Genomic DNA, 26,883 nt, shown 5'->3' with positions numbered 1-26,883 from the left:
GATTCCACCCCCATCACCCTCACCCACACAACTTCACTATCTTTCCCAAGCCCCACCAATAACAAAAAAATAAACAAACAAACTGAACAAATTCTAGTAAATAATAGAAACCAAACCAAACCAAACCAAACCAACAACAACAACAACAACAAAACGGAGTACAAAAAATTATGGAGTCTATGTTGGTTTTTCAACTACTCCTGGGCATGGGGCCTGCCCTGGAGTGTGGCTGCTAGATCCAGTGACACTCCATTGGAAAAAAAAACTGACTTTCCCTTTGCCAGTGGGTATCAGTTGCAAATCGGTTCTTGGTGCAAATTGAGATTTTGTGTCCGGGTCCCTTTTTCTGTGCTGGAATTGTGTTTTCTTTGAACATTAACTGCTTCTAAGTGGATGATCTTCTGCGTTGTTTCTTTGCAACTTTACCACATCCCCTAGTAGGAAGGGTGGAAGGGTGTTTTGTTTTGTTTTTGTCACAATTAATGACATCTCTCCTGCTTACCTTCAACGCCTGAGACTAAAGGTCTAACCTTACGTAGGACCAAGCAGAAGGAGAAAGAATTGAACCCAGGCATTCTAGCTCCTGGCTCTGCACCCTCCACTAGAGTGTGCTACCAACTAAGTAATCATTGATCACCAACCAAAAAGGATAGAGAAGGGGCCTCTAGGCAGGCTGTGGAAGAAAACTTCTCACTGGTCCCCAGCGGCAGTGAAAAATATGCCATGCACATATTTTGACCCTGCCATTTCTCTTTTCCAGCTAGGCTAGTTTTGTCTTTGTTCAGCAAACATCTTTATAGAATGCTGGTTTTCCAGAGAGCTCGTGGCCAGTGCTTGGGGCCTAGGGTTTTAATCAGTGGCTTGCTGGCTGCTTTACCTAGGGCCTGGTGTTGTAATCACTCCATGCCTCAGCACCTTCATTTCTACAAGGAGGTGAAGAATATTTACTTGTCTCTTGGAAATGTGCTACAAAGCATTCAAATATATTAAAACTTGCTTAGCATAATGTGGTACTCTGGTAAAAAAAATCTTTCTCAATGGACTATTTCTCTTTTCTGTCCATTAATGAAATCTTCATTTCAGTGTACTCACTGTAACTTTTTTATTTTAATTTTGCATGTTGGGGTGTGTTCAGGCACACATCTATGGGTGTACATATGCGAATGTATGTGGAGTCCAGAGGCCAACTTAAGGTGTCATTCCTCAGGTGCCATCCACCTTGTTTTCTAAGACTGGGGCTCTGAGTGGCCAGGAATGTCACAATCATGATAGCCTGTCTGGCCCGTGAGCCTTGGCGATCTAGTTCACTTGCCTCTGTCTCCCCAGTGCTGATTACTAGTGCACATTCCCATTCTTACCATTTTTTACGTGGGTTCCCTGTGCTTACACAGCAAACATTTTACCAATTGAGACATCTCCCTAGCCCTGTAATTTTTTTTTCTTTTATAACTGTATTTTATGTTACTTATAGTCCATGATCATATGATATTCATGCATGTTTCTGTGATGGGGAATTTAAGTAAGTGTTACACACTCACTTACATATCTCGTAGAGGAGAGTGGTTGAGATTGCCTTTTCAAAGTTATTGAAAATCTTGCACAGGGAGGAGTTTGGAAGAGAGAAGAGGCCTGATGCAGAAGTGGTATTTGATGTGATGAGCTATGAGAAACTGCAGTTCCCAGCTCTAACTTCCAAGCCATGCTTGGGAACACACATAACTGTAAAGCAGGCATTCTTTCCCGTTTGTGAGTCAGGAGTCAAATTCAGCAATTTGACCACAATTTCTCTGCCCACAGTTTGACTTGACAGCTCCTGCCTCTGCCTTACCGTACTACTTTCTTGCTGCTGTCTTCTCCCCACCCCCAGGAATGTCTCAGTTCATGGTGAACTATTTTTATTTTTTAGTTACATTAACGCTATGAAATAATTAGTCAGCTAATTAATCTGGTTTACAAGCTTTGTAGGATTCTTCAGCTGTCAGTCAGGCCCAGGCCTGAGGCCTCCATCTAGTCTCATCTCCCTTGCCCATGTGATTCTCGTTGCCATGGCTACTGGCTACATCTGCTGACACCCCACTCTCTATTTATTGCTTAATTAAGAATTTCACGCTCAGCCCTTATCTGCCTCTAAGAACAAGTGCACACTGTTAAGAAATTCCAAATTTAGGCCCAGACACAAGGAAAGCCTTTCTTATGGACTTGGCTGTGTGGTGCCTCTCTAACGATCCTCTCAGCATCCCAGCCGCCACCCTTCAATCAAAAATCATTAAATGGGGCAGAGATAATGAGCATGTAGCATATCAAAAGAAGGATGTTTGCTTGGTCCAAAGGAGGGAAAGCTGCTAGGCCCCATGCTCAGCAACACTTCAAAGGGAGATGAGGGCCTTCATCACTGGGGCCCGATAAAGCCTCATTTGTTCTGGGCTTGACTTATGCAGAAGGTCTCGCATGTCAGACCATACAGCAGACTGGGTTTCCCCCACTTCTTGTCTCCACCTCTCCTGCCCCCTCCCTGGCCTTCCTCATGCTCGTGTGTCAGCACTTAGGCAGCTGGGTCCCCCAAAGCATCAGGCCAAGCGTATAATCACTGACTCCCCACTCACAATGGCCACTTGTAGGGAGGTGGCCAGGAGGAGGTCTCCATCACAATAGGAACACAATTATTGCAGCTGCTAGGGAGGGCTATGGTTCTTCCTGTAGAAATATAATAGGGCTGGCCCAAACCAGGAGGTGAAGGCTGGCGGGAGGTGGCGCGGGGGTGAGAGGAGTGGAGAAAACAATCTTGACTCTATTATTCATATTCTGACTCTTGGAAGCCCGATGTGGAGCCAGTGGGGTTCCAGCAGCTGCTCCCACACAGACCCTCCTAATAATTGTACATTCTGTCAAGGGTCAACTTACTTTTGACCCTGTCCTTTTATATTGGTAAAAGGCTCTTTAGGGCAAACTGTTGGGTTGTGGCAGGGTGCATTAAATACCCAGCGCCCCCACCCACCCCTTGCTTTATTCCCCCCCCCACCAACCAGCAGTCTGTGATAAATTCATATCAGATGCTTTGCCATTCACAGTTGCCGTCCTGAATTCACACAGCCCCCTGAGCAGAGCAGAGACTGCTACTGAGCTGGGATATTGTGCGAGGCAGCAGCTGAGGGCACACCTGCAGGCTCGGAGGCTCCCATGCCACCACCTTCTGACTGGACAGAAAACAAAACCAAAACATATCTTGGCAGAGCAACCAATGCATGTGTCCAAATGTTCCCTTCCCCAAGATAAAGGCTTTCTATGTGCTGAGGATCTGGGGGGTTGTGGTCTGCGAAAGTAAGCATGATGTGGCTAGAAGGACAGATGGATTTTGTTCTGCGTGCTGAGTTTCTTTGGGGAACTCAAGTCACGCTACACAGATGGACTAGATATCTGCCTGCCAATGTGGAAGACTTGGAAAATAATGATGCTCTCTTGAGTTTGTGGTTAGGTTCATGACCATGCTTGCCTTCTAACTCTCTCATTTTCAAAGCAGTCAGGGCACTGGCTTCTGTTTGGACTCCTCTATGCTTCTGTGGGCCTGAAGTTGCCCATACTCTACCTGGAGAAGGAATGCTATGGGGATATAAGGAGATAGGGTTGAACTGCTCTCCAGAACTCCTGGGAACATCTCTTGGAAGAGCAGAATCATAATCTTCCACAATGCTATAGCCTTCCCTATGCCGAAGGCCTCTAAGGCAATCCAGAGCATTCTAGTTAATAAATTAATTTACATTCTTATAGAAAACTCATTCTCCAAAGATCCCAAAGGGCTTTACCACTAAGGTAGCCGACTGACTTGAAAATGTACCAATCTTTATAGTTAAAAAAAAAATATATATATATATATATAGATAGATAGATAGATAGATAGATAGATAGATAGATAGATAGTAAAACAGGAACTTAGGATAGGAAAAGGGATTCTTTCCTTCTTGGTTAGAAGCCTCTGCTCCAAAAGAAAAAAAAATCAAGAGAGGGAACAAACCAAAAGACAGAGCAGAGAGAAGGAAGGAAGGAAGGGATGGAGAAAGGGGGAGAGAAAGAGGTGGAAGAAAGGAAGGGAGAGAGACAAACTTAGACAAATGATTATAGATATGAGTGCCAGGGTTAGGAAGATTATTCTCAGTGCTGCTAAGTGGTAGACCTTAATTGAACAGGCCACAGGTGGGGTAACCTCTATTACAATACAGCTGTTCTGGTTCTAGGTACAATGTTGCTTGTTTTCTAGTATCTTACTTTCTTTTCAAAAACTAAGGGTGATTGCTCAGCCTGGTAAACCAATTCTTCTGTCTGTAAGGACATCCTGTACATCCTAGCTGATACTATGATTCTTAAATTTTATACATGTGACCAGTACCCTTAAACTTTTGTCACAGTCATTTCTCCTTTTGTGGATGGCTCAGCTGCCACAGACTCCTGAGACCCAGGCTTGCAGGTGTGAGCTGTCACATTGAACCCTTTCATCACATTCTCATGCCTTCTGTATTATTTGTTTAATATTTAAAACCAGCTCTTAGATTGTTATATTTAAAAAACATAACCTTTTTACATGCAGTGCTATCTCTAAAATCACAGAACTTAATGGGATATTTGTTTCTCTGGAAAATAACTTAAAACCAATAGCCATGGAAAGACATGTTTTATTACGAAAATCTTTACTACACATGCATTTGGGGATGATAGTGTGGCTTGCAAATTTTTTGTCTGATTTTTTTTTCTAGTGAATTTTGTGAACCCATGTTTTTTTTTTTTCCCATCAGAGTCACTCCCTTTAGTTGATAGGAAAACCTGTTCCCAAGTACAAACTCATATTGTTGGTAGAGTCCAAGAAAAACTGTACAGTATTCAAAATAATATTTTTAAAACTTACCTTCTGAGCAATCAGAATACTCATTCTCAGGTCCTTCTGTAAATTCCTTTCTTTTTTTGGCTATAGGAGGGCCCAAGATATTGCAAATGTCTCCATAAATTGTAGTACATTGTTCTGTGTCAGACTCATAATTGTTATTGTTCTGTACATTAATTAAGAAGGTTTAATGAGCTAACTCTCAGGACTATGATTAATGCAGACATATCTGTCAGTCTTGATTAAGTTATTAAAAAAAATAATAGCAGCTGTCCATGAGTGACTCTTACTGGGGTTAGGGGAAGGCCCTAACGGGATTTTTCTCTATTTTTGTAAGGACCTTTAAAGGATCATGGGTTGTGAGGGCAAGTGTGACACCCATAGCTTCTTAGTGATGCTGAAAGCAAGCAAAAGAATCATCCTATGACTCAAGCCACCTTGGTATATCCATTGGTAAGCAAGCCTTTTCTGCAGCTAAGTCAGAGAAATCAACTTCTCGGGCGGGCATGAGGTCAAGTTCCGTGCTCAGGGAAGGAATAGATATGGCAGTCATGGCAGCCAAAATGGGAACACGGAGAGAGAGAACCAAATACAGCATCTGTCTTAGGAAGCCGGTTCTAAAGGGCACTGCCAAACTTTCCTTTTTAGAATAGATAGGTGCTTCCCTTCCCTTCCAAAATATCAAAAGTACCTTAAGCTTGCTTAAGGGCAGAGTGGGAAGTATTTATTTGTTTTTCTTCTTTTTTGGGACTCTAGACAGGACAACATTCACCAGGCACAGCATTTTAACTTGTGGGTTCTCCCCACCTGGTTAGTTGTATAATTGTATTCTTTTTCTCTTCCCAGGAGCCATTTTCTTAAGGAAAAAAAATGCCCATCTTTTTCTTAGATGTCTCTGTTTATAGCAGGCTTACATCATATAGCACTTACCAGAATAACTTGACACCCAATGATCCTAAGACTGTTTTTGAGGACCAGCTCCTATAATCTGGGAAGGATCAACAACGGGGCTTCTCTTATAAACAAAGATGATTAGCCAACCGCATATTACAAATACAAGTTGAAAATCACAAGCATGAAGAAGACATGTGCACAATATCACAGCTTGGATAAAGCCTTTAAACTCTTCCCCAGTCAATACCTTTACTATTTAATGATTTTCATCCTTCCTCCTCTTTATTCACATTGGAAGTGACATTTCACATTCACAGTCTTTCGGGGTTAAGACACTTAGTGAACTCAAGCAGATCTCCTTAAATTGTGTAATACTATTACCCCTCTTGATGAGATGCAGCTGCGGAAGAAGCATCGTGCCTGAACACAATTTCTGGAGCCTCTGAAACCGGGGCCAAGAATGATGAGGATGCCATGATGGCGGTCCAACAGCAGCTACTATTTGCTTCCTGTGTGCCATGTTGGCTCACATTGCTTCACCAAATGACCCTATACAACAGATTTCTTCCCTCCCACCTTTTATATTCTGAGGTTGTGAATGAGAGTCAAAAATGTCGACTAACTTGTAAGTTCCTATGTAGGAATGGGAAGAACCAGGATTCATATCTCTGCATTTCCTACCATCCTGTGTTGCCTCTTCTGCCTTTGCAATTTCTGAGACTGTTTTGTCATCTGACCCATGTGTACACACTCTGAGGCAGCTCCAGACGGTCATGTACCACAGAACTTTGGGAAACCAGAGTCTTGTGATTCCCCTCTCCCCCTGCTGCTTAATACTTTTCTTTGTCTTCTGTGATCCTCTCAATCTTGTCCTCCTATCTGAGGGACATTCTCACACTTAATAAAGCAGGCAAGAGGCTTTCAGTATACTTTCACATTTGCAGTGTTTGGGGATGGAATTTCGCTGGAGGTGGGTGTGTAGAGGGGTTCATATGGCAGGTGGGTGTGTAGCGAGCGTCATAATAGAGGCAGGTGTTGTAGGGTAGCATCAGCTGGTGCTTGGTCCAGGTGTCATCCATTAACCGCAGTGGGATGAGCTACTGGCAGGATAGAATACAAGGGCAAAAAGCCTTGGTCTTCTAAGAATGGTTCCCAGATGGGAAAGGAAGGAAAAGAAGGGACAAAGTGAATGCTTGGGAGTTGGTGTGTTAAGGGTCCATCCTTCAGCTCCGGGCCTAATCCCATGGTAACCACAGTGAACAGATATCGGTGGTGACCTTTTCCATTCAAGGCCTTTGGGATGCATAAATGGCTTTTCCTCTATAATTTTTTGATCTATATAATAGGGAGAATAATTACTATTTTATTCCTCAATCTATTTCTCTTATGCATTTTTTGAGGGTTGATATTTTAAAGTATCTGAAAAGCTTAGTAAATATCTTCTGATAGGCACCTCCTACTTCTTTCCTTACCTCAGGCTCTGTCATAGGAAACAGACCTTGTGTGCACTGAACACACATGTCCAAGTCACATGAAGTCTATGCCATTTGGAAACCATGAAATAAGAATGAATTTCATAACACCTTTAAATGATCTTCATTTCTCTTGTCAGAATTTCCTGGTTTTCTTCTTTCTGGTTTGTCTTTCTTAGCGATTAATTGGGTGACGTCATTTAATGCCCAATTCTTACAAAAAAGTGTTATATCTTTGCCATTTTTCCATGTTTCCTAATGATATTTTGTCCATATTGTCTTTTCTTTCTACTACATTGAAAACTAATGTTATTATCATTATTTCCACTATGGCTACGGCTATTCTTTGACATCTATGGGAATAAGCCTTTCAGTTATGTAGTCTGAGTAATCAGACAAGAACACTGTGAACTTGGGTTTCATAAATTAGCCCATGAGAATAAAAAAAATATCAAAGATCAGAAGGCACATGAGAAAAATCTTTCTTTTAAAAGAAAGTACCTCCTATGGGTATGAGTATAGTTCACTGGCACAGTACTTGCCCTGCATTCAAGAAAATATGGTTGGTTCCCCAACACTGTAAAGCAAAGCAAAACAAAACAAAACAAAATTTAGAGACAATGATAGTTACTGCTACAATTCTAAATTGCCTTTTCCAAGGAGAAGGAGAAAGGAGAAAGAAGAAAGAGGGTGGGACTGGGAGGAGAGGAGGGAGGGGTTTTGTTTGTCATGTAAAGTGAAGTTAAATAAATAAAGTGTAAAGTCCCAAACACCCACTTTCAAATAACATTAGTGAATTGAAAACAAACAAGATAAATATTGAGGTGTGGAACTAGCAGTGGTTTTTCGTGTTAGGGAGGCACGGTTAATGGGAACAGAAGTAAATGTGTTAGATTTTAGAGAAAAAGAAAAGGTAAGATGGTGACTTATTTTTTAAAATTAATTATTATTTTACTTGTAATTATGAATATATGTGTGCCTGTGTAGGGGTTTATGCATGTGAGTGCTGGCAGAGACCAGAAGAGGGCATCAGATCCTTCGGACCTAGAGCTACAGGCAACTGTTTAGTGTGGTTAGAGGGGAACAGAGCTGGGTTCTTCTGGAAGAGAAGTTAGTGCTTTTAACCAATAAGATATCTTTCCAGCCCTATTAATGAGATAGATAGATAGATAGATAGATAGATAGATAGATAGATTAGAGAGAGAGAGAGAGAGAGAGAGAGAGAGAGAAAGAGAGAGAGAGGGTGAATGTACAACAAAAAGAAAACAATAATTTAAGGAAGGTCTTAGAAATGATCATAAAAAGGAACACTGTAGCCTGGGGTAACAGCTCAGCCTAGTGGATAAAGCACTAGCCATGCAAACTTAAAGGCCAAGTTTAAATCTGCAGAATCGAAGTAAAAGCCAGACTCACAGCACATGTGTGTGTAATCCTCCTCAGGGTTTCTATGGGAAGATGGAAGGCAGGGACAGAATTCTCCAAAAGCTTGTGGGTTAGTTAGTATGGCATGTGCAACAGAAAAACTAAGAGTCCTTGCTTATATCAAGCAAAGTACAAAGTGAGAACCAATACTTGAGGTTATTGTCCGTCTTCCACACGTGTCCTATGGCACACTCATGAATGCACTGTCCCCCTCATATACATACATACATGTACATATGAACACATACACAAAAGGAACATTTCAATGTCATGTTGCCAATGTGTCTGGTTTCAGATGGGATGCTATAAAGGGAAAGCCAAGCCTCATGTATTTTATAATTGAAAAACATGAGAAAGTGATCAAAATAGGAGTAGAAGAATTGGTGAAACCTCATCTTAGATCTCTTTGGTGATTATTTTTGTTCTAATGTTCTGAAGCGTATGCTTTGTAATTAAAAAGAATGACATTTGTTCTGTCCCATCTGTGATGGAAGAAAGAATTTAGGGTCCTAGGGAAACAAAAATGAAGAGCATGACCAAGACCCTGAGGCTGCAGCCTGCAGCTGCATTAGGTCTTCCAGTGATGGGAAGGGCTGCTTCACATGACATCGTATAAGGCAGAAAGGTAATTAACCAATAAGAGACAAGGTGTTACCAGAAAGATAGAGTTCGTGCACCTGATTACTAATTAATCAGGCATGAGAGCACCTTGTAGATGCATTCACTATTTAATTATAGCAACCTCTCTTGGCAAAGGAGCATATGTTCCCAGCTTAATCTACTGGTTTATACTGACATCAAATTGTCATTATCAGAAAGAATCAGGCCTTTTGATTATTTCCACTAATTTATTGAACACTTAAAATTAATGAACCCCAGGCCTTTTAAATGTGCTTAGTTGGTTTAGAATAAGGGAGGAGAAAGGGGGAGAAGGGTAGGGAAGAACCTTCATTAAAAGGACAATTTGTTTGGAAAAAGGTAAAGCCAATAGATTTCATGGGTGATCTAAACGCTGCTGGTGAGAAAGGCATGCATTCTGCCACTGAGCCCACGAAACTGTGGACACAGGCAAGAAGGGACACCTGCTGGACACCGGTGCCCTCCACAGAGCACATGGCCCACGTGCCTCACCCACTGCCTATGTTCAGGTTCTGAGAAGCACTCTGCAATTATGCTGAATCAAATCAGAGCAAACTAAATAAAATGGTAGACGTCAAGTGATAGATTAATTAGCAAGGCCTCCTTTTTTTCTTTCCTATTTTTTAGGGGTGTGTGTGAAGAATAAAATGCAATGTCATCATTCCCCTCTATGTGTGATATCTTTGAATCATACTTTTTTTTTTAAATGTTAAGTTTCAGGTGAAGATCAAGTTCAGGTATTTCTCCAAGTGAAGGAAGGTGTGCCTCCCACTGTTTCAGGTGAGTACTGACCTCTAGATAGAAGGTCCAGTAGAGCAGAGCCCAGTAGAGCAGAATGTACTCTGATGGTTCTATGTGTACACACCCCTTTTCTTCTTTGTTTATAAACAGGCAAGCATCAGCTCTTCTGCTTTTCCACCTGATAGCTCTCTGCTGCGTTTTCCTCTAATTAAATATATGTCTGCATGTCAAGGAAAGATAGAAGGATGTATTTGTTTTTCAAAAACAATAGAAAGTCAGAATTGTAACATGTAAACAAGCACATTTCATAAATCATGAGCCATATGTGCACACAGGATTCCAGATCTGCAGATGGGCCATTAGGCCCCCTCCAAATGGAGAGGAAAATCCAGGGTATCTCTAAACTTTAATTGTTCCTGGTAATTTCAGGAAATCAGGATAAACAAACCCTACCCAAAAGTCAGATGGTTCTGTGAGATCTGGCTAACTCAAAAGCGCCGAATTCTCAAAGACTAAACATCTCATAACCACCTTTTAATGTATGTCTTCGTTTGTTTTTGTTTATTGTGAGTCAGTTTAACTGTACATTTGCAGGAGGGATAAAGCCTTTCAAAGGCAGGGTTTTCCTTTGATTTTCAGGGAATATTTGTGTTATGTCAGAGAAGACTCATACTAATCAAAAACGTTCAAATTTTCCCATCTCAATTAAAAAAGCAAATGAGGTAAATTTACTGCTCTGATCTAAGAGAAGGACTTTCAGCGACCACTCTGTGCTTTTTGCAGTGGGATGAGTGTCATGAGGACTGGTTTCACAGCAGGTCACATGCTTTTACTGCATTTCTTTTTATTAGCCTTTATTCTGTCTTTTCCTTTAGATGCCTCAACATTTCTGGTTTATTAATTGTCTCTTTAAGGTGTGTGTATGTATGTGTGTGTGTGTGTGTGTGTGTGTGTACATGTGCACATGCGTTTGTAACGACAGTGAACAAGAAAGAATGGTTCTTACCTTTATGATGGCTTATTGCCTCTGGAGTATGTCAAAGAATTGAGAAAGTGGTTAATATAAGTTTTCCTTTTAAATAACTACTACCAAAATTAAAAAGTGTCACCAAATTCTTTTCTCTCTAAAAATCCTGTCTCTAATTCCATGGGTGACTGCTTATTTCATAAGTTCACACCAGTAGGGAAGGCTGTCTTGTTCAGGGTCTTCTAGGGTATATGGGTCTATTGTGATGCCTAAGTGGCTAGTTTACATAGCCATCTCATCAGTCAGTGGCTGAGCCTCGGCAAGATCTCATGGATCTCTGCTCAGGTTGCCTTTTTTTTTTTTTTTTTTTTTTTGCTATGCCATATTGCTCCCAATATGGTTAGATTATTTGGGGAGTATATATTAATTCATACATGAAATCACAGTCTATAGCCAATTTTCATCTCTTACATAATTTAGGACAGAAAAGTGTTACAAAGCATAAGAAAGTGCAGAATCAGTGCATCAGTAAAATATCTCAGATTCCAGGGAGCTCCTTGACTTCCATAATACCAAATATAAAATTGAATCAAAAAACATGATAGCATACTTTATTTGTTATATGATTCTAACAACACAGTTACTGCACTTATCAACATTAGTCTTCCATAAACAAACATAGATGACTGATGAAGGTCTATCATTGTGTTAACCCATTCCAAGCTTCAATATAAGTATAGAATGCACTTGAAACTTTTGATAATATGCTGTAAAGACTCTCTCCATTTATCCATTAATAGAGAGCCTGTTGAATGTACACAATTTTGGTGGTTATTGTGAGAATATTTTGGACAGGAAAATTCTAGGATTGTGCCAAGAAACCAATTTAAATCAACCAACCTCCCCCCAATAACCATTCATGATGAATGGTTTTTAGCTTTTATCTGTCACAGAAGCTCTTCAGAGGACTAGCTCTCTTGATATAGAGCTACAGAAATTGGGAGGAGGTGAATGCAGAGTGAAGGAGTAGGCATCACTATTTACCTGATATATTCCATGTGAGACTACTTCAAATTTGAGCTGCTGGTGATTAATAGATTTTTACAGCGAAGTAGGATGAGGGCTTGTTACAAATGTTGGTCCTCAACAAAAGCGATCTAAAGGTTTGGAAGAAGACCTAAGGCTCACAGTCTCCAGTGAGAAATGCAATGAGCTTTGGGATGCTCCAACCTGAACTCTTCTCTTTCTTACCTCTAGTGTATCCTTTAGTCCTTAGTAATATGATTTTTACTCCAACATCCACACTGGGACAATTCTCTTTTATATTTAAAAATTTTAATACAATATATTTTGATCATCTTTCCCCTCCTCAATTCCTCCCAGATCCTCTCCACCCATCCAACTTTATTTCCCCTCCCTACCCTCTCTTTCTTCCTTTCAAAAATGTCCCAAAACAAAACCAACCAAAAAGTGTAAAGAAGAGAGGGAGGGAGGGAGGGAGGGAGGGAAGAAAGGAGGGAGGGAAGAAGGTAGAGAGGGAAGGAAGAGGAAAGGGGAAGGATGAAGGACAGAAAGAGAGGGAGAGAAGAGGGTAAGATAGAGTTTGTTTTGTGTCGACTAACTACTTACTTCTGGTCATGGGACCCATATTAGTGAGTAGTTAATAGACCCAGTGACACTCTAATGGAGTAACAGATTTCCCTTTTTTCAGCAGGTGTCAATCACAACTAGCTTCTTGGTTAGAGGTGGGATTTTGTGTCCACTTCCTTTTTTTCACTGCTGAGATTTTATTTGCTTTGAACTTGTATAGGTTTTGTGCACACTGTCACAGTCTCTGTGGGTTCATATGTATGCCAGTCTTCTTGTGTCTGGAAGATGCTGTTTCCTTAGAGTCACATCCTGCTCTTACAGTCTTTCTGCCTCCTCTTTCACGTAGATCCCTGAGCCTTGAGGGAAGGGATTTGATAAAGACATTTCACTTCGTGTAAGTGCTTCAGTCTCTTTCACTCTGCACATTGTGAACTTGTGAGTTTCTGTGTCTACTGTCTACTACAAGAAAAAGCTTCTCTGATGATGGTCTCTTCTTGATCCCTTATACCTGATTGCCAAACTCAATAGTTGGCTTCTCATACTATCTCTTACAAAGTTTTTCTGCTAATAAGATCTCATCTTGAACTTGTTCTGTTGCCTATGATTTTAAGAAAAGATAAGCAGGTATGTTGCTGACTTTTTTTTCCCTGCAGAGTTCATTTTCTCTCCCCAACTTTTGGTGCGGTATTAGTCACATAGAAATCTAGTAATGAACAAGAAACTAAAACATGTTCTTAAGGCAGAATGGAATAGGATGATGGAACTTGTATATAACATTCTTTATAAAGTAGTCATTGAAAGGGCTGGGTTGTTAGATTCGTAATAATTCCAGCCCTTCTATGAACTAGAGTGATGATGGCAGCAGTAAAGGGTGTTTATTTCCACCATCTGTAATAAATTTGAAGCAACTGGTTTTTGTTTTCTTTTGTCTTGAGACTTGGTGAAGTTTTAAAGAACCTAGTAATTGTCCATTGGATATATTACTGTTCATAGAATATCAAAAATCATGCCAGAACTCTGTGGTACTAGTTAGTGGTTATACCAACAAACACCCTTAATCCTTTGACGTGCCTTACACTATATAGACCATAATGAGAAGGAGACAAAACAATGAGAAGGGAGAAAACATAGGAAGGCATCATAATGTTAGCATTTACAAAGTATTTATAAAGCCTCTATCTGAGATAGGCCTGTTCTAAGATGTGCCTTATTCCCATGCTGTGTGTTGTATTTCAGTGCCTATGTATTTATGTGTCTATAATTTCTTTTTTCCTTAGAGAGTATAATTTTCTTTTTTATTTAAATTTATTTATTTTTCACCAGTGTTTATGATTTCTGTATGTTTTTGAGGTATTCTGGAGCTCAGATTAGGCTATAACTGCTATAAACTTGGGCACTGATAGAAAATCCAGCAGGTTATTGCCATGCTTGTGACATCAAACATTTTGTATATTCTTGGTGATATCTTAGGTTATATCATATTTATCTTTAAAGACACAAATATGACCTTATGGCAAAACTTCTTTTGACTTCTCTACTCAACATTTTATTTCTCACGCATATTTTGCATTTGGAGCAATGGCCTTTGCTTTTCCCTCTTTTTACCTGCAGAACCTTTAAGCCTTTAAAATGATGGTCGGTTACCCCTTCTTTCAGAGAGCTTCTCCTGGCCAAACTTTGCTTCCTTCCTTGCATGAGAATTTTTTAAGACATTTGTCATCAATATGGATGCACATTTTTATTTCCCTAGTATTACTGACATTGCATCTTAGATGCCTGGAAATGAGGATAATATATATATTTATATATAATATACATATAATATATACATATATTACATGCATGTAAATGTAATATATGTATATATATTTCATTTGGGACTCCTGCTATCACAAACTTCTTTTAAAAAAAGATGATCATAATTTATGCTTGTGACACTAACCACTAATGGAAGAGATTCTCTTCACCATGTCAAGAGGTGGTCTTCTATCTTTCGTTTCTGAAATTTTCTTTAGATTTATTAGTCATATCATGGGGGAAAACAATAATGCCAATAAAAACATAACATAAAAAGAAAAATGGATATATCTCATCATTGCAAAAACCCACAGTATGGTTTCGGAAGTTGCTTTAGAAAGTGGTTGATTGGTGGTTATTAGTCCCTTGATAGTGGTACCAATACAATGTTATTGGTCAGGAACAGAATTAATTAGAAACATGATATGTACATAAATCACTATCATAAGAAGTATCGAGGTCATAATCCGCCCATTCATGTACATTAGAAGCTGTGAGAATGACATACTTTGACTCGACTCTTTCCAAGAAAGAGTCCATTTTAAGAATATAATTAGAATTATTATCAGATTTGCATAGAGGTTGCTCAAATCATGTTGTTTACTATTAGAAAGACTCTACATGTTAGATGTTACAGAGTAAAAGAATGAATTTCTAGTATGATAGAATATTATGTAATCACTAAAATTGTGCTTATAAAAGAGTTTTAATGTCATTAGAAAATACATAATAAAAATAACTAAGCTAACAAAACAGAACTGAGTCTAATATAATTTCAATTATATAATAACACTGAGGTATTATGGGAGGAAACACAAATAAAAGGTTGATTGTGGTAATTATTATGTGGTGAGGTTCTGGGCAATTATTATCTTTTCTTTATTAGCATTTTCAAAATAATCCATAACAAACATATATAATATTTATAATGAAGCAGAATGCAAATGCTTAATACTCTTGGAATATATTTGCTCAGAAGAGTAGGAAATGGGTAATAGCCTGCTTTCCTGCTATGAAATGTTTTATAGAAACATTTCTTCTAATATTCAAACCAGCTAGTTTGAGAGGGGGAAAAATACCACACCCTTAAAATAACAACAGAATCTTGAGCTTGTCACAATGTCTTGGGTGTTCAGAGTCAACTTTGTGCCTCTCTGATGTGTTTCAGCTTCTACACCTGTACTCAAATCAGCATTAAAATGGTCGCTTCCTGCAACCTGGCAAGATGTTGACAAAGGCTGGGGGGGACATAACCAGACCATCCCAGGACCCGGTGATGACGTCGTGATTTTACCCAGTGAGTGAAACCAGCTGTGGTAGGAAACAGACAGACTGAACTGACCCAAGTCTGACTGGAGATAAGACTGTGTGATGTAATACAAGACAGGAAAGACAATAGAAATAAGTAGCTACTTATTTTTATATCCCTTGGGGGGAGGTTAGCATGAGATAGGAGGTATTCTATGGTTTTGAATTGTTCTATATAGTGGCCGAATCTGTTTGCATTCCTAGTAGTGGTGAGTGTGTGTACTTTCCCGGTAACATGCTTGCCAGCATTCGTTGTCATTTGTTTTTTACTGGTAGCCATTCTGCTGGTTTAAGATGGAAGCTTCAGTGTACTTTTAATTTGTATTTTCTTTATGGCTAAGAATATCGAATACTTTTCATGTATGTATTGAATTTGTGCTTTTTTTCTTTGAGAATAGTCAGTCAAAATAATCTATTTATTGATTAGATTATTTGCTTTTTTTTGGTGTGAATTAAATTGTTTATTTTGGTCTTAGGGACTGAACACAGGATTTTCCATGTGCTAGGCAAGCATTCAAGCACTAAGCTGCATTTCTAAGCTGTGAACTCCTTGTATATTCTAGATATTAATCTCTTGTCATATGCATAGCTGGCACAGATTTTCTTCTGTTCTGTTGATTGTTTTTACTTTTGAAATCGTTTCTTTTGTATACCACCTACTATAATTACTTTTAAAAGACTTGAGTCAATGGAAGAAAACAGATGCAGAAAAAAAAAAAGGATAATTCCAGAAATACACCAAAGCACAACTGTATTTAAAACATTCATTTTCCTCAAAGGAGAGTGCATTGAAGTCCCAGTAATCTCCTTAGACTCAGATGAAAATGTTTTTCAGAAAGCAATTTTATTGAGCAGCACAGAACCAAATTCTATTTATGTTCAATATGACTATTTCAAGGTTACATTAAACAAAAGATCTGCAACCGGGAAAGGACATTTGTCTATATGTGAATCAGTAGTAATGTCAGTCGTTGACTAAGGACTAAAAACCTACCAGGAGCTGGTTTTTGTGTGCTTTGTTAACCCTCACAACGATCTTGTAAATAGAGTGATGCTATTGTCTGCATTTTCATAGACAGAGAGACGGAGGTTTGTGGTAGCTGAGCAACACGGTCAGAATCGAACAACTTGCGATTCAAACGAGGAAGAATTTGAACCCAAGCAATTTAATTTCAAGTCCTTACTTTTAAGCAATAGAGTACATTTCCTTTCCAAAAGGACTAAGGATAAAATAGAGTGGACATGTTGTTCACTCTATTTCTGACAGCAGACGCAAAAAAATAAAAGTAATAATAATAATAAAAAAAACCCACACAGGTCATGTTGCAGCCCTTGACATCGCCTATTTAGCTGCCTACAAAGATGAAGAATTCAGCATATGAGTTGTCTGAGGCAAACTTGAAATATTTTCATCCTGTTTCCCCATAAACCACCTCTCTTTTCAAAGGAGGTTCTAACTTTTTGACTAAATGAGCTAATGAGTCATTCCTATACTGCAAAGAAGAATCTGTTATCCCTAGGTCATGTCTTTGATGAATCCAGCCAACGGATTTGCCCCAGGCTCTGGTTTTTCCCATGAAGCTAGAGATTTCCCTGGTTCCATACAGGAAGTTGGGAAGCTTTTCAAAGTTGCCAAGCTTTTAGTATCCTTTGGGGCTTTGATGCTGAACAAGCTGCAGTCTCAACCATCTTGCTTGGCGTTGCAAGCTGTGTCCTCTGTGTGCTCTGGTGCCTGGGAATCCTTAGTGTTCTTTCTCACTTACTCTTCATCCCTGCAATCACATTAGCTCATGATGATGGTCCTGGGTTCTCCGTGAAGCTTCTCTGAAATGTACGAATCTATGCTGTGAGAAAGGAGGGATGGCAGTACAGCTGTCGGTATAGGATACATGTAAGGTATCTTTTAACCCACCCAGTGTTGAATATTCACTCTGTGGCTCCCTCACACACATATGTGCATGTGCACATGCACAATTATACATATGAACATATATACACCACAAACACCCAATCACCCAGTAGGAATCAAACCCAGAGCCTTGGACATTCTAAGCACTATTTTACCATTGAGACTCATACCTACCTTTCTTTCCTGTATCTCCTTCTCTTTTAAAGGTACCCTAACTCTTTGCTTTCATTCATGAGCATCAGCCTATTCATAACCAAAAATATATTTCAGTGTTCACTATTTACATTGTTCCTTTAGCTAGAAATAAAAAGTACAAAAAAGTTTGATGCTTTTAACCTTATGACATATTTATTCTTAGATTAAAAACAGAGAAACTGCTTAGATAGGAACCTAACACAATAAACCATTGGCAAAATCATTTGCCTTGTGTGTGTGTGTGGTTATGTATCATGTATTTAGTACCTAGGCACAAAAAGTAAGTTGTGCTCATGCGTTCAGACTTCCAGTGATTTAGCTGTGTTAATAAAACATATAATGAATAATGACAATCCCAAACTACAACAAACATGGTATGCTCAGAAGCAAACAATCTTCAGTGAACAGCGGAGAAGCAGATCTTGGAAGAGAAGGTATGTGAAATGGACTGTGAAACACGAAGTATGAATTCAAAATGTGATTATGAGATAGTAGGAATACTGTCAGGGGATTATCTTAGTGGAGAGGGCAAAGCTGGTTCACTATCAAATAGGACAAACCAGGGTTCGCTGTTAGATTCCTGACATTCGCCAACTGTGTAAATGATCATCATCTATACAATATGAGGAGTAAGATTAATATATCATAACATTAAGAAATGAGATGGCATCAGTCCATATGAACGCTGCTTCGAGTGTTTGTAGTAATGGAATTGGAGCTGAAGGCTGTGATTTGTTGTATATTAGGGGTCTTCTCTCCTTTTCTTTTTGCCATCTGGTTGCCCCTCTTGGCCTCTGATATTAGCGACACTTTGTATTTGCTTTCCAATGGCTTATTATTTAATTTTCACAACATCCTTGGGAGCTAAATAGGTAATAACTATTATTACAGTAAAAACCCATTTTTACATAATACGATTTTAATGGAACTGCTGATTTTACAAAATGAAAGTGACTGGTAAAGAAGATTTAAGTGATACTTTTGAACCTCTAATATAATTTTATGGTGTTTTGTGTATTTTAATTCATTAATAAAGGAAATGTGTAGAACATCCCCATCATTATTCAAATAGAATAGCATAATTTTTCAATAAAATTCTTAGAGTAAATTGCCTATTTCCATTTTCTGGGAAATCAATTTTACGGAATGACCTCAGACCCATTCTTTCCCATAAAAACAGGGCTTTACTACCCCAGTGCAAGGCATCACTAGCTAACAGTCTAAAGCATCACCATCTTCCAGTCTACGGCACGATGCCATTTATTTTCAAGGCTGTCTTTCATCAAAAACTGAATTCTGAGAAAGCTGTAAACTTCTCCCTGTGGTGTTAAAAGTAGCAAGTGGAGAAAATTGTGAATAACTTGATCTTGTGGTTTAGTGTATGATAGTTTTGCTTTATGCAAGCAAACATTTCTGTGTTGCCTCATCAAAACTGGAAGAATCAGTTCTATGAATTCTATATTTCCTAAGAGAGAGCAAGTTCTATATAACCTAAGATTCTAATCTGAAACATTTCTAAAGAATAGTTGATGACTTGGCAAAACGATCCTCTAACTTTTTCCTTCATGGTTTGGCCTGAACTTACCTGAGAGGATTTATAGCAGATGCTTCCAGAACTTCTTCTAGAAGAGTGCTCAGTCTTGATAAACACACACACACACACACAAACAAACACACACAGAGTACAGTGAAGATGTAATGGGAGGAGAGTGTGCCATAATCACAAAAGACAGGATTCTTCTTTGAATGAGATGGATTTGGTGTTGTGTAGTCTCTGGAATCTTTCTTGGTGTGTATGGGATGGTAGAATTCCCAGTTTCATTTCCTCTCTTGCTTTGAAATAGTCTTATTTGAAGGCATGAATGGGAATACTGTTTTTTTTTCCTTTATAATAGTTCTTTTGTTTGTTCCAATTTTTGATCCTTGAGTACTTTGAACAGTAGAAAGCCTCATCAAAGCCATGTGGAATTCAAATATGGCAGCATTTAAGGCATTTCCTGGTTAAACTGCAAAGCATTGTAAGATGTTGGTGACATGAATCAAGATGATCATCATTAGAAAGCAATTTCTGAAAGGAAAAATTTCTATAAAATAATGTGACTGTAGAGTTGGTTTTATTTAGGGTGAGGGGATGGCTTAATGGTTAAAAGCAGGTACTCTGCTTACAGAGGAAACCTCAGTTTTGGCTTTCAGCACCCATACTGGGTGGTTCACAATCGCTTGCTGTTCCAGGGTCAGGAATATTCAATGCCTCTGGCACCCATAGACACCTATGATCACATGCAGATACCCATCCCACACACAGACACATTTACAAAGAAAACAACAAAGAAAGAAAGACAGAGATAAAGAAACAAACAAAGAATGAATGAATGATTATAAGTAATTGGCTTGATTTACGTTTTATAGGCTGAGACTATATCCAATTTAGGATGATATATACATAAATATTTAGGTCTGTGATGCTGGTTATAAACCAAACATTGTATACATTTATAGTGGTTCTGTAGCTGGAATAGTACTTACCATTTGCTCTTGTAACACTTAGGAGGTACAAAAAGGTCACTGAGACCACCACTCACTTATTCCAGGTTACTTGGAAATGGGAGACAAAGACATTTATGCTTGAATTGTTAGGGTCTGGCGTATAGCACCAGAATGTTTTTTTTTTTAGTTGTGGATCTCCTTATCTTCTAAGCTCTCCAGAGATGTAATAGTTTAAGATTCATGTTTTATCACCTGGCTAAACCACTTCCACATAGGTCCTTCTACATATCATTGACTATCGTCAGACGCTGTCTGGGTTGGTTTTCTAAAATCTCCACTTGAATTAATACTCATGTGACTGGCTGTTAATATTGGTTACTGGCTTACAGCTTATTCAAGAAAACTGGCTAAGAGTACTGCAGTATTTTCCTCTTAGGGTTTCTCTGTGGAGTTTCTTGGCTTGGCTTTCCTCGCAGCACAGTGATGCATCCAAGAAAGCGTAGCGTAAGAGAGCACCGTCGGAGCAAGTCAAGAAAATAGGTGAAACCTAGCTTCTGAGCTAGTCCTTAGAGCCTCGGAGAATTTTGACTCTCACATTCTACTAGTTGGGAAAGGCACAAAGTTCAGCTTAGATTCATGGGAGGCATGCTAGTCCCCATCTCTCACAGAGACTAGCTGGGCATTTACAGCTGTTTTTAATTTTACCACTGTATGTGTGTTTACATGTGTGTATGTGTACGTACATAATTAAGAGCAGATGTGTCCGACTTAATTCAAAAGGTGTTTAGAGCTAGATAAGTGTGCGTTGTCTTTCTTCTGCAGGCAGGCTTTATTTAGATTCTGTCAGCTTATATGAATCAGACATTCAGAATACTAGGAGACAGGTTGGGCAAAGGACTGAATTTCCTTGTTTTTTGTTTTTGTTTTTTTGTTTGTTTTGTATTATCTGTGATGCTTAGTGTTCTGGCTCAGTATCCTTTGCTTAAAAACATTAATCTTCAACATTTCAGAGAAACTGGGTTCCTGATGAAACATCCGTTACTCTGAGACTGGAATGGACAGCATTGCTTTGGCTTCATCTCAGGACTCATCACACACAGCCAGGAACCTCTCCTTGCAGGAGAGGACCATGATAGCATTATCAGATAAATGGAAAAAAGTTTCAGCCTTCCATTTCAGTGCAGGAAATAAAGGGCCAATAAGACAACAGCTATGTTTTTCTTTGGCCTTATTTTGAACGTGAAGATAAAAGGTATCCCGAAGTTTTTCTAAGGAAGAATAGACGAAAGCACAAAACTGCTTTTCAAAGTAGCACTTTTGACACACAATCTTTTTTCAGCATTGCCACTGAATATAAGCAAATACAAAGAAAATCTGAAGCAAAGGATGAAAGAATCTTTGGAAACTAAGACTTAGAAAACCTTCTGTGACCTTTGTATATCTGTCACAGAAAACAGAAACTCTGAGTTTAACTTGTATAATAGATATTTCTACCATTGTTTCCATGTATTTAATATTAAATATTAGTAGAATTTTCACATATTTAATCACTAAAAATGGGCTGTTTAAATTTACTACCTGAAGTAACTGAAGTGCAAAAATCCCTAGTATATAATATAGAATCCTTAAACAAGAAGAATGATAGCCGGGTGTGCTGGCACACACCTATTATCCTAGCACTCAGGGAGGCAGGGGGCAGATAGATCTCTGTGAGTTCGAGGCCAACCTGGTCTACAAAGCACGTCCAAGACAGCCAAGGCTACACAGCGAACCCTGTTTGAAAGAAACAAAACCAACCAAACAAACAAACAAATAAAAACCCCAAGAAAAATGATTAGTATTTTATTTATTTTAATTATTTTTATTTATACTAGAATTGGATAACTATTTGTAGGTGTAAAGTCATATGTAGTATTTATATTTATAAAATATATGATACCATTGAACTAGCAGAAAACTTGGTGTCTATTAAGATGATGTAAGCTTGTGATAAATCTGTGAAATGTTAATATTATCATTCCCCATTTTTTTTAAAAGACAGTGTGTAGCCTTGGCTGTACGGTATTCGCTTTGTAGACCAGGCTGGCCTCAAATTCACAGGGATCCACATGCCTCTGCCTCCCAGAGTGCTGGGATCATAGTTGTGCACCACCATACCTGGCTATCATTTCAAATTTTCAGGCCAAGGGGGAGAATAGAATTTCAACCCTTTGTTATTAATTACCTTCTGAAATCTACAAAGTGAATCTCAGAGCTTTGTCTGTTGTATTTTAGATTTGTGTCTCTAACGTAGGACTGAATTTGTAAGATGAAACACTTGGAGTCAAGGAATTCACATGGCTTTCCTGAGTGTAGAACACCATGGCCCAATTTAACTTCTACCCCTTATAACTCAGTGTCCTTGTTAGAATGGCCAACCCAGAAGTAGATTGCCTTTTTAGTTTGAGCTGTATTTTCTGTTCTCCATAAAAAGAACATTTCAGTAAACGCAGGAGAAGATACTTCTGTTTCCTCTAAGTTACCAAATGTAAACAATGATGGAATGCTGTTGAGATAGATTTTTCACCCTTTCTCTAATTGCAGTTTGTCAGTCTGTGCTTGACTCAATCACTGGGCTAATTAGGGCTCACTTAGACTCTTCTCTTGGGATCCTAACTCCTGGATGCCCTGACACTCTTTATGGCTTGCTAACTTGCTGGAACTAATGAGAGTTTTCTCTAATCGGGTAGTTTTTCAAACCCTTTATATTCTCACTCACCTGAGAAACATTCTCACTGCAAAAGTCCATTTATATGTCAATATCATAAACTGCAGAGTTTTTTTGGGGGGGGTATACTTTCCCAAGGTACACAGATCTTAATTTGGGTGGGGTAGGAGTTAGGTTTTGGTGAGTATGAGGTAAGATACCCATGTTATATTTGCATTTAACCTCATTTAGAAAATCACTTCCTTTACGACTTTTCTTTATTCTATCCCAGTCTCCCAGTGGTCTGGAACTACTGACCAACTTGTGCATCAGAGTGAGAGGAACATGATGAAATATATCTTGATATATACTCATGATGTGTTTCTCTCTCTGATGATTGTGATTTTGTTGTTGCCAAGACATCTTCCTCCTGTACAATACCAACGGGAAGTTTACACTAACTTCTTTTATTGTTGTTATCTAATGTGTGCATTTGATGTTTGTATGTGTAGTTGAGTGTGTACATGCTTCATGGGACAGGGGTGGAGGTGGGAGGTCACCCTTGTATGTTGTGTCTTCCGCCTTATTTGAGCTTGAGATTCTTGTTTCAGTATGCCAGGCTAGCTGACCTGAGAGTGACTAGGGATTCTCTTGTCTGACTTGTATCTTGTTGTAGGAATACAAATGTGTTCTGGGAATCCAAAGTCTGGGCCAGACATGGGCGCAGTCAGCGATTTATACATATCCCCTGGCTCTACAGCTACTTCTGAAAGGAGCTATGTATCACGGTTTTAAAATAAACATTGGCCCTAATATTTCAAATTCTAAACCTTTTTGGTAACAATAAATGCAGCAATTAGTACCACAAATACATTTGTGATAAGGGAAATCAGAATTGTTAGGACTTGGCAATTTATCGGTGATTCAGGAAGTTAAGGTAGAGGGTGGCCAGAATGTTTGGACACAGGCTGGCACAGGCCAGGGGTGTTTTCCATAGAAATAGAGGATACAGATTAGGTTTAAACAATTATCATCTCAATAGGATCTAGAATTACCTAGGTGACAAGCTTCCAGGCCTTTCTATGAGGTATTATCTGAATTATAATAGCCCTTGGGCAAACCTGTGACAGATTATCTAGGTTAGATTTGCCAATTTGTGATTTTCTACGTTATATGAAATGATGTGGGAAGCTTCACCTTAAGCGTGTGGGGTACTTTACCATGGACTGGTGTTCTTGACTGAATACAAGGAGAAAGCAATTGAGCTTTAACCTTTACTGTTCTCTGTTTCCTGATTTTAAGTACAGTGTAGTCAATGGTCTTCTGCCTCAATGACCATATAGGCCTCCCCTGCCTGTTGCTATGTCATTCCTGTCCAGAGAAAATGATACCTTTGATCCCTAAGCCAGAATAAACTTTGTTTTCTTTTTTAAGTGTCATTTGACAGGTATTTTGTCACAACAATGTGAAAGGAAACACTTCCATTGTATATCTGTATACATTTCAGATGGTAATAGCCATCATGGAGCTGGTGATGGCGGCAGGGATGGTGGAGGGTGGTGGGGCAGGGGCCCTCACTGGGAATATGAATTTATATTTGGCAATCTTGAAAGGTCTGACTAACAGAGCCTCAAGAATACAGTAAGGGTTGAAGCCAACACGTATGAGGATGAAAACAAGGATACCTTGGAGGAGGTTGTTAGAAAAGGTATCAGAAAAAGTAGTTGTGGAGTGAGAAGGTCTAAGATAGCAAGGAACAAGTAAAGTGCATCCATTGTTAGCAATAAACCAAAATGTTCTAAGACACTGAGAATGAGCCACGTTACTCTTGGATAGCTCCTGAAAATCCCATCCAATATTGCTAGCAATAAATCAAGATGTGCTATGACACTAAGAATAATCCATGCTACTGTTGGTTAGTCTGTACAAATCAAATGCCCAGCCGATGCACAATTTCTTCTTTCTCTTACAGTCTTGCATGTCTGAGTCAGGTCAGCATCCTTAAGGAGCCACACAATTTAGTTAAAATTGAAGGCAATTGCTCTCTTTTTAAGCTGTGGACGTTCAGTGTGGCAAGTTGCTGTGGCTTGCTCTCTGGTTATAATGCCATGATGGACTCCACTTTAAGAGGCTCCTGTGATAGGTACAGTCCAATTGAACAGCCAATATGAGTAGTTATCAGTTTAGTGGGACAATAGGGTCAGCTCTGTCCTGCAAGGCCCTGTGGTCATTTTCTAAACAGCTGCAGTCTTACAAAAACGTAAAACAACATGGTAAATATCTTTAATGTGTTTAGAGATTGTGTCTACAAATGAGTATACTCCCAGAAGTAAGACTTGACATTTTTATTATTTAAAACCTTAGTTTTAAATTATCATTTTAAATTAAGTTTTTATTTTTTATATATTAATTACAGTTTGATAATTTTGTATCCCAGCTGTGTCCCCTTCCTCATTCCCTCCCCATCCCATCCTCCCTCCCTCCTTTCCTCCCATGCCTCTCTCCAAGTCCACTGATAGGGGAGGATCCTCCTCCCCTTCCATCTGATACTAGCTTATCAGGTCTGATCAGGGCTGGTTGAATTATCCTCCTCTGTGGCCTGGCAAGGCTTCTCCCCATCATGGGGAGGTGATCAAAGAGCCAGCCACTGATACTCCAACCAAGGACCATTCATGGATATTACTAGAACCCCTGCCCAGATGCAGCCCATGGCAGCTCAGTATCCGAGTGGGTTCCCTAGTAAGGGGAATAGGGACTGTTTCTGACATGAACTCAGTTTTAAATTATTTAAAAGCCCTTAGTCATTCAGAACACTGATGGGTTTTTTTCAACCTTTAACACTGAGAACACCATCTAGTAAAATTGAAATTAATTTTGAGACATTAAATTATGAACTAATTATTTGAAATCATTAACAAATTGGGTGACTGTCTACCCTAGTTTTTCAAGGACTGAAGGGATTTCCTGGAGTTTAGGACTTTAGTAACAAAACCTAGAAAATATGAATCCAAGGAGTACATACCTGTTATCCTTACAAGAAACCACCTTTAACTTGTCCCATCATGTATTCTTTGTATTACCTTTTTGCGAAGACTTGATATTTTTTTCTTGACGTAAACATAAAGCTATTTTACCTAATTTTATATTTCCAAGACCTCTATTTCGTAGAATTAGTGTATGCGGCATTTCTTGCAGGAGAAGGGGACCTGAGTAATTACATATGGACTTCCCTGCTGGCTAGTACAGGCAGTGTGAGCCAAGCAAAGAACACTGCCCGTGGAGGTTTGTAATACAGAGCAGGGGCTTTATTTGCTTGCTCTAATTGAATTACTCTTTTGCTCTTTTCTTTATGGTCTGCTTTCCATGCAGATATTTTTGGAATGCAGAATTAAATAATTCATGATTTCCTTATTATTGGCTTAGGTCTAGTTGCCATTTCTTGAGTTGATTATACTTCCTTGAGGAGAATTCTGGACTCTCCTCATGTGCAGCATATAACGATAAGAATTTGGCCAAGTAACTAGACATCTCAAGTGGAGAGGCCAGCTTGGGCAGAAATGGAGGTGGGTCTGTGTTGACCGTTGGATTGCCACACTACTGCTTTGTCTAGGGCTCCTTCCTATCTTTTGTGGCCTCAACTTCTCCAACAGTCTAATAGACAATTATCTTTCTCAGGATGATAATTGTGATACATAAAATAACCAGTTAGAATTACAAAAGAAACCAGTTTTTTTTGTACAGTTACCAAAATATTTTAAAAATTTGTGATGAAATTATTCTTTTATAAATGATTAATAGCAATGTCTCATGTATGATCTAGGTCTAATAACTGTCACACTTTAATGTTATTATTGCTAATATTTTCCATAAAAGGCTGCCATCAGTTCTCTGTCTTCATTTAGGGGT

The 26,883-nt window shown here is 38.9% G+C and overlaps 1 protein-coding gene across 9 annotated transcripts in view; it reads left to right on the top strand.

Annotated features, from left to right (window-relative positions):
* Window positions 1-26,883, top strand: part of Pkhd1 (PKHD1 ciliary IPT domain containing fibrocystin/polyductin) — a 453,258-nt gene that overhangs the window by 253,311 nt on the left and 173,064 nt on the right. For all 9 annotated transcript variants that reach the window (XM_060369714.1, XM_060369715.1, XM_060369713.1 and 6 more), the window contains 2 exons: window positions 10,012-10,077; window positions 15,561-15,689. In XM_060369714.1, coding sequence (XP_060225697.1) covers window positions 10,012-10,077; window positions 15,561-15,689 — 195 coding nt within the window. The remainder of the gene's footprint in view (window positions 1-10,011; window positions 10,078-15,560; window positions 15,690-26,883) is intronic.

This window comes from Meriones unguiculatus, chromosome 16 (assembly GCF_030254825.1).
Source record: "Meriones unguiculatus strain TT.TT164.6M chromosome 16, Bangor_MerUng_6.1, whole genome shotgun sequence".
Classification (NCBI taxonomy): Eukaryota; Metazoa; Chordata; class Mammalia; order Rodentia; family Muridae; genus Meriones; species Meriones unguiculatus.
This window is presented reverse-complemented; position numbering and strand designations above follow the sequence as displayed.